This window comes from Vigna unguiculata, unplaced genomic scaffold (genome assembly GCF_004118075.2).
Source record: "Vigna unguiculata cultivar IT97K-499-35 unplaced genomic scaffold, ASM411807v1 contig_122, whole genome shotgun sequence".
Lineage (NCBI taxonomy): Eukaryota > Viridiplantae > Streptophyta > Magnoliopsida > Fabales > Fabaceae > Vigna > Vigna unguiculata.
This window is the reverse complement of record NW_021010828.1, coordinates 1,796,942-1,805,486: the sequence shown is the minus strand read 5'-3', so window position 1 is coordinate 1,805,486 and position 8,545 is coordinate 1,796,942. Positions and strand designations below refer to the sequence as shown.

Genomic DNA, 8,545 nt, shown 5'->3' with positions numbered 1-8,545 from the left:
ATGCTGGGCTTTCAATGTAGGTGTCAGTCGGAAGTTGGACTTTAGCAGAAAATAAACATGTTGGTGCTCATCGGATGCTAGGCTTTCAATGTAGCTGCCAGTCGGATGCTGGACTTTAATGCAGATGCTAGTCGGATGCTGGACTTTATCATAAAATAAACATGTTGGTGCTAGTCGGATGCTGGACTTTAATGCAGATGCTGGACTTTAATGCAGATGCTAGTTAGATGCTGAACTTTAGCATAAAGTAAACATGTTGGTGCCAGTCGAATGCTAGACTTTTAATGTAGGTGCCAGTTGGATGCTGGAATATAGCAGAAAATAAACATGTTGGTGCCAGTCGGATGCTGGGCTTTCAGAGGGGGTGCCAGTCGGAGGCTGGACTTGCAGATGCCAATCTGATGCTGCACTTTAATGCAGATGCCAATCGGATGCTGGACTTTAGCAGAAAATGAACATATTGCTGCCAGTCGGATGCTGGACTTTAGTAGAAAATAAACATGTTGGTACTAGTCGGATGCTTTGCTTTCAATGTAGGTGCCAGTCGAGTGCTAGCCTTTAGCAGAAAATAATCATGTTGGTGCAAGTCGGATGCTGGGCTTTCAATGTAGGTGTCAGTCAGATGTTGTACTTTAGCAGAAAATAAACATGTTAGTGCCAGTCGGATGCTAGGCTTTAAATGTAGGTGCCAGTGGCATGTTGGACTCTAATGTAGATGCCAGTGGGATGCTGGACTTTAGCAGAACATAAACATGTTGGTGCTAGTCGAATGCTGGACTTTAATGCAGATGCCAGTCAAATGCTGGACTTTAGCAGAAAGTAAACATGTTGGTGCCAGTTGGATGCTGGACTTTTAATGTAGGTGCCAGTTGGATGCTGGAATATAGCAGAAAATAAACATGTTGGTGCCAGTCGGATGTTGGGCTTTCAGAGTGGGTGCCAGTCATAGGCTAGACTTGCAAATGCTAGTCTGATCCTGCACTTTAATACAGATACTAGTTGGATGCTGGTCTTTAGCAGAAAATAAACATATTGGTGCCAATCGGATGTTAGGCTTTCATAGTAGGTGCCAGTCGAATGCTGGACTTTAGCAGAAAATAAACATGTTGGTGTTAGTCGGTTGTTGGGCTTTCATAGTGGGTACCAGTCGGATGCTGAACTTTAATGCAAATGCTAGTGGGATGCTGGACTTTAGGAGAAAATAAACATGTTGGTGCCAGTCAGATGCTGGACTTTATTGCAGATGCCAGTCAAATGTTGGACTTTAGCAGAAAGTAAACATGTTGGTGCCAGTCGGATGCTGGACTTTTAATGTAGGTGCCAACTGGATGTTGGAATATAGCAGAAAATAAACATGTTGGTTCCAGTCGGAGGCTGGGCTTTCAGAGGGGATGCCAATCGGAGGCTGGACTTGTAGATGCCAGTCTGATGCTGCACTTTAATGCAGATTCTAGTCGGATGCTGGAATTTAGCAGAAAATAAACTTATTGGTGCTAGTCGGATGTTGGGCTTTCACAGTGGGTGCTAGTCGGATGCTGGACTTTAGCAGAAAATAAACATGCTGGTGTTAGTCGGTTGTTGGGCTTTCATAGTGGGTGTCTGTCGGATGTTGGACTTTAGCAGAAAAATAAACATGTTGGTGCCAGTCGGATGTTGGGCTTTTAGTGTAGGTGCTAGTAGGATGCTGGACTTTTAAAGCTGGTGCCAGTCGGATGCTGGACTTTAAATGCAAGTGCCAGTCAGATGCTGGACTTTAAATGCAAGTGCCAGTCCTGGACTTTTAAAGTTGATGCCAATGGGATGCTGGACTTTAAATGCAAATAAAATTGTATAGACCAACACAAGCTAGGCTTTAACTAATAGTGAAAGTATGAATGCCAATAGAAGTTGAGTTTTAGCGAAAAGGTCAACTAAAAACTAGAGTTTAAACATAGAAATAAGCATGAATGGTAGTATATATATGAGACATGCTATGCATGAATGTATGAAATGAAAGGAGAAAATAAGATTATTTGTCCTATTTCATCTTGTTCCTCATTTTTCATTTTCTTATGTACAAAGGCATGTATTTTGTATCAATTATTTTTCATACAATCATCAAATTCGTGTAAGCTCATCATTTAAAAAAAAAACTCAATTGATCATTTTGAGAATAGAACACGGGAATATCATGATTCTTTTCTTTTTTTTAGCTTGTGCAATGATTGAGGTGTCATTAAATTGACTATTTTTTTTCAAAAAGCTTAATTCACATGCATGCTCGAGTTGATATATTTGGAAACATAGGTAGTTAGATTGTGTCTGAATTGGTTTAAATGAATGCCTAACTTTCAGGATAAAAACTCAAATTATGGGGTAAATTCATCAATGATCCTAAAAAAAGTAGTCACAAGAATATAAGGACATGAGTGTGACAAGAATGGGTTTGTAGAGAAAAATGTAGCCAAATACTCCTCAATACCAAGGTGAAAAAACTACCAAATATGTAGAAAAGATTCTTTTGTTTTAGGAGATGAAGAAGGCTAAAGGATATTAGGAGACATGCATGTGAATATTTGGAAGAAAACATTACGCTCTTTCTCCTCAATTAAAACATTAGGCTAAGAAGAAACATGACATTCTAAGACATTATTATGTTTTTAACTTATCTATATTTTTTGTTTTCATTTTTGTTTTATTATATTTTTTATCATAAATTTTATGATTTGAGAAAAAAGAATTAACCCAACATACAATTTTTATTATTTTTTATTTTACCTTTGCGACACCTTTTAGAACTCGATTCAACCAAGATCTTGTAGAAGTCATTTATACCAAAAATAGAGCTCTGAGTAGTCAAAATATATGACGTGAAATGTGTTCTATGAGACATAAGATTGATGGTATATATTGGCAACATTGGTATGATAGAAAGAAAGGCAACATATGACACTTGGCTATAAAGCAAATTCTAGCAAATCCTGAGAATCAGGGACTTCTTTCAAGCGTTATATTTCTTGAGCACATCAGAATTGACTGGAAAAGGTAATTCTTCTCCGTCCATTTTGGTAAGAATCAAAGCTCCCCCAGAAAATGACTTTTTTACCACAAAGGGCCCTTCACAATTTGGAGTCCATTTTCCTCTATGATTGTATTGAACAGGCGAGACTAAAGCTCCCTTGTGAAAACCTTGAGGACAACCTTCGCTTTTTATGGCTCTCGATCTCTCTTCTAAGATCTCTAGCTTACTTATCGTAGTGGCATCTTTAGTTGTTATCCCTTGTACAAGAGTATTAGATGTAGGTTTCACTTGAGAATCCTCTCTTGTGGTTATATGTAAAACCTTTGCCTTCCTAGTAACTTGAGTTGCTTCAAGCTTATTTCCTTCTCCCTCACTAATTAAAGACATCTTGTCGGATGTGTGAACATGAGTCTAAGTATGGCCTTATTAGCGTGATGAGCGGTAGGTATAGCTTGATTTTTACTATAATGACTTGGAGGAAGATCGTGTAAGGGAAAGGGTTGCGCTTGGATTCCTCGTCGTTGTTGGTGTACACTATGTTTTGCCATACATACCAAAGGGTTAGCATGAGTTCTAGGATAGAATCTTGGAGGATAACAAAAGGTTTGCTTTTTGCTTTGAGAGGGGAAAGTTTTATTCATGGTCCTCAGATTTTTTAAGATCTCCAAAATTTGATTCACTTGGTCTTTTAATTGGTTTATATCAGCCTTCATTGTTGCTTGATCCTTTTTCCAATCTTCCATGATCTTTTGGTTAGCACAAGTCCTGCAAGGGTGTCGTGGTGGTTTTGCCTTTATTTTCAGTTTTTTATTTTTATATTAGAATATGAAGGAAAAAAAAAGATGATTTTGTCGTTATTTTTATGTTTTTTTTTATCTCAGGATATGAAGAGGAAAAAAAATGAATGCAAAGTGACATGAAAATTCAAGATGTTATAAACTTTTAAAATTACCTATATGCATATGTACAATGGATAAATATTAGGCATTATGTAAGAAAACATGAGAATGCAAGATGCTATTATGAATTTAGAAATTATGCCAATGTAAAGGGCCACCAATATGAATGCATGGTAAACATTATGGAATGTGAAATGTGAAATCAAGGTGTTATAAATATGAAAAGGTATGCACAAAGTATCATTCATGAATGAAGACAAAATGTGTAATGCATGTTTGTGCCTTAAGAGGCACTTATTCACCTAATGTTGATGTGAATGTCACACATTTTGAAAGTGGTTTGCATGACATGCAATTAACTGATGCAATGAGATGCTCGCCTTAATAGGTACTTATTTACATGATAAGTTACTAAAATTGTGATACACTAAAAAACATGCATGGAATATAATTATTTGATGTAATGAGGTGCTTGTCTACACCTCAAGAGGTGTATTTATTTATATGACATGATGGTAAAATGGTCATGCACTCAATAAAAAACTAGAATGATATGCAACGTAAAAGACATGCCTAAGTCAAATGTAAAATACAATGGATGCTTGCACCTCAAAAGGTGTTTATTCATATAATATGTTGATACAAGCATGACGAATTTGAAAATTAATTATACGATATCATGAATGTGCAGGTATAAAATGGAACATCCCTAAGGAATATTACGAATTTTTAATAAATAAAAATAGAAAAGAAAATTAGATAGCTCATTTAGTATAATATCATTTTCCCAAAACACGGGAAATTTAATCAAAATTCTAACTGTAACATAATTCTATTACAAAATTTACCAAAGTTCAATATAATTAAAGTTACATCAAAATCTTAAAATAAAAGAAATGTTTTCAAAAGCCCAGGTAGCCCCTACTCTCCACCTCTAGACATCTCCTAGCCCACCTGTCACATCATCTGCTCCCGGATAACGAGTTATCCGATCATCGCCACACACACACACAGAAAGGGTGAGCTATGCACAATATATAAATAGATACATAAAATAAATATGCCACCCATCCCAAAATAGCATAACTAAAATCTCATGATTTTCAAAATACCCAACCATGACCTCATAGTCCCTCATGAGTCATTTATATGAACTAGGTCTTGGGACTTCTCTGTGCTCCCACGAAACTAACTCATTCATGGTCCAACCCTATGAGCCTATCCTGCTCATAGTCTTGCCCTACAGACTCCTCGACTTGGACCATGACATGCACGCAATCACCATACTATGGACTCCTCGCCCAATAGTAGATGACGGGAACTCAACCAGTTCCATGCCCATCATGTGTGCAACCACCAAGCACATCCTAGACCTCTATTGGACTTAGTCCTTCAAGCCTAAATACCACACCACATGCATATACTTCCTATACTTAGGATAAAGCAGCCAAATCACACACACAAGCATACACAAACATGGAACTTTGCATAAACTCGCTTAAGCTAGGGACTCTTGCCCAAGCTAAGCCCTCAGCCTCGCTTAGGCTAATTCACCTCGCCTGAGTGAGCTTAAAATATCAACATCATCACGTTATCTCGCTTAGGCGAGATCCCCTCGCCTAGGCGAGATCATCTCTCGCCCAAACACCTAATTCAATCTCGCCTGGGCTACAATGCAAGCAAAACATCACACATGACCACGACATCTCGCTTAGGCGAGACCCTGGTTCGCTCAACACACAAAGCTCCTCACCTAGACGACTTTTCGCACTCAGAACACTCAAGTCATGTCGTGACCTCGCTTAGGCTTGTGTCTCTCGCCTGAGCGAGAGACCAAGTTGATAAAAAACCGAGTCAGTCGCTTGGGCGAGATGCTCGACCCCTAAACCAGTAGTGAAACTCTGCAACTCTCGCTTAGGCGAGAACGATCCGCTTGGGCGAGAATTGCAGTATTCCTCTCCTGGTCTTGTGCGAAACGACCCACAACCATACCAAAACACCATTCATACATTGCTCAACACAAAATAATGACCAGAAATCATCAGAACAGGTTATATATCACTCCTTTCAAATACCCCAAGTCGAGATTGATTCAGCTCTAACCCTTCCATACCCAAAATCCTCATTCTCAAACCAATAACGGATAATAGAGTTTTGCAAACAGCAATATCTAAGCCAATTCTTAATCACAGTGCATACAATCCAGACCCATACATAATTCATGTAATTTACACACACAAAAGAGCAATAATTCATGTAATTTACACACACAAAAGAGCAGCTCCCCTAAATTGGATTCATGTAATTTACACACACAAAAGAGCAGCTCCCCTAAATTGGAATTCTGGATTAAAAATGAGAAGGATGAAGGACCCTCCTCAGCTCACCAATGCTTTAGCTTCAGCCCCCTTGTACACCCAAAACTTCTTCTCAATTCCTAATTTCGTTTTCCTCTCTAAACCAGGTTTGAACCTGTGACCTTCCAAACATAAGGCCAAAGTACAACCACTATGCAAATTCACGTTTTGTGATAACCATTATAATCTTATGACTATATTATCACTCACCATTCACAATTACATTACTAAAACAAAATAATAATAAATAAAATGACACACAATTGGCATACATAGGACTTGAACCCAAGTCCTTTCACACACAACCAAGTACTCTCAACCATTTGAGCTAGTACTTTTCCACATCACATCAAACAATATTTAATGCCATAAAAGCTATTTCTACCTGCATTTATTAATTAATTAATTATTTAAGTAATTAATTTTCACGGGTCTTACAATTCCCCCACCTTTAAAAGTGTTCGTCCTCGAAAATAGGACTTACTAGTAAAGAGGTGAGGATAAGACTTCCTCATGAGATCCTCCATCTCCCAAGTCATCTCCTGTGTCGTCTCATCCTAGAGTACCTTCACCATCTTTAACTCCTTGCCTCTCAGTTGCTTGACCCAAGTATCCAATATGCGAACCGGTCCAATTGACATAGTCAGATCCTCGCGTACTTGCACCTCATCTGACTCCAAAACATGATATGGACTTGCAATGTATTTCCTCAACTGTGAGACGTGAAACATATTATGCAAGTTGGATAGGTGAGGTGGTAGAGCGATCTTGTACGCCGCTGCTATCTCCGTGTAATCTGATAAGGCCATATAAATCTTGGAGTCAACTTCCTTGACTTAAGAACCCTTCTGATACCTGTAATTGGAGTAACCCGGAGAAATACATGGTCTCCTTCATCAAATTCAAGTGGCCGTCTCCTCTTATCAGCATAAGACTTTTTCCTACTCTGAGTGGCTCGCATCCGATCGTGAATCAATTTAATCTTACTAGTCGTTTGTTGTAGAAATTCAGGACCAAGCACAAGGAAGTTCTACACCTTCTTCCGTACAATGCTTCATAGGGTGCCATACCAATACTGGAGTGGTAACTATTATTGTAGGTGAATTCCACCAAAGGTAGCACATCATTCTAGTTTCCCATATGATCCAGCACATATCTTTAAGTCTTATAACCCAATTAATCAATTTCGTAGTCCTGTGTTAATGGACTGTTTAAGGCAGTTAAGAAAGATTGTAAGAGAAGAGATAGATCAAGACACAACAGTTTATACTGGTTCGATTCAAAAAGAATCTACGTCCAGTCTTCTCCTAAGTAAACCCACTTAGGAGGATTCCACTAACACAATAAAGATCCAAGAATTACAAGAACATCTATATAATTCTAGAACCTAAAAACCAAAGAACTTGATCTACCAATCAAGAACTCCTTGTAGAAGCAATTCATCCACGCAATTGCACCTAGGCCTACATTTCACACAGTGAAGCAACTGTAATCAGAAATACAATAAAAAAGAATCAAGAAACGAATAAACCTATTGTTGTGCAAATTTGTCAATTTGCTCATAGATTCAAGCTAGACCCATCAAGGTAGAATCAACCATCAATCTCCTTGAATCTTCACTTGAATGATCTTCAAGAATGCTTAAGAACTCTGTGAATCTCAGAGGGTTGTTTCTCATAATGTTTTTCAATGATTTGTAACTTTTTCCAGAGTTGAAACAGATTTTAAAAACAACTTTTATACAAAGTTCTCTGCTGTCATTAATGGATTAGGAATTTACCTAATCGATTATCGTGAGTGTATTTTCATTGCCTTAGTGCAGTACTCACAGCTAATCCATTAGTTAAAGAGCTAATCAATTCATGATTGCACAAGCAAGAGTGTGATGGTTAATTACAACTTAATGGAGGCTTGATTTGCATCTGATAATTTCATACAAACAGCCTAATGCACAACCTAACTAAAACATAACTAATTCTAAACTGGTAATGCACATGAAGTGTAGCCTTGGACATCATCAGAACCATCTTCATATGAGTTGAAGTAGCTCCCCCTTTCAACAATCTCCCATTTTTTTATGATGGCCAAAATATGTCCTATAACATAGCAGCATTATGTGTCCTACAATACATAAACAAATAGCTTTCTCCCCCTTTGGACATTAGCAAAAAGAGCATAGGGGGGTAACACAACCAAACTAGCACATACCATGAACATCCCAGAGTAACAATACAAAGTATGACAATACTCACAACGCAATAGGTGAAATCAGTAGCACAGGTAAACAT

General features: G+C 38.0%; 1 protein-coding gene across 1 annotated transcript; it reads right to left on the bottom strand.

The window, feature by feature from the left end:
- Positions 1-6,814: 6,814 nt before the first annotated feature.
- On the bottom strand, positions 6,815-7,218 carry LOC114171168. Its single transcript, XM_028056375.1, has 2 exons — positions 7,113-7,218; positions 6,815-7,053 (listed from the first exon to the last, which is right to left on the bottom strand). The coding sequence occupies exons 1-2, from the start codon at positions 7,216-7,218 to the stop codon at positions 6,815-6,817; spliced, it is 345 nt and encodes a 114-aa protein (XP_027912176.1).
- Between the last annotated feature and the right edge of the window lie 1,327 nt (positions 7,219-8,545).

What these genes read in the sequence shown, in the direction of transcription:
- LOC114171168 (XM_028056375.1), bottom strand. Translation starts at nt 7,218, where the DNA reads ATGCGAGCCACTCAGAGTAGGAAAAAGTCTTATGCTGATAAGAGGAGA. An exon ending in CCGGGTTACTCCAATTACAG is followed by an intron (nt 7,054 to 7,112) that starts GTATCAGAAGGG and finishes TGGCCTTATCAG; the next exon opens with ATTACACGGAGATAGCAGCG.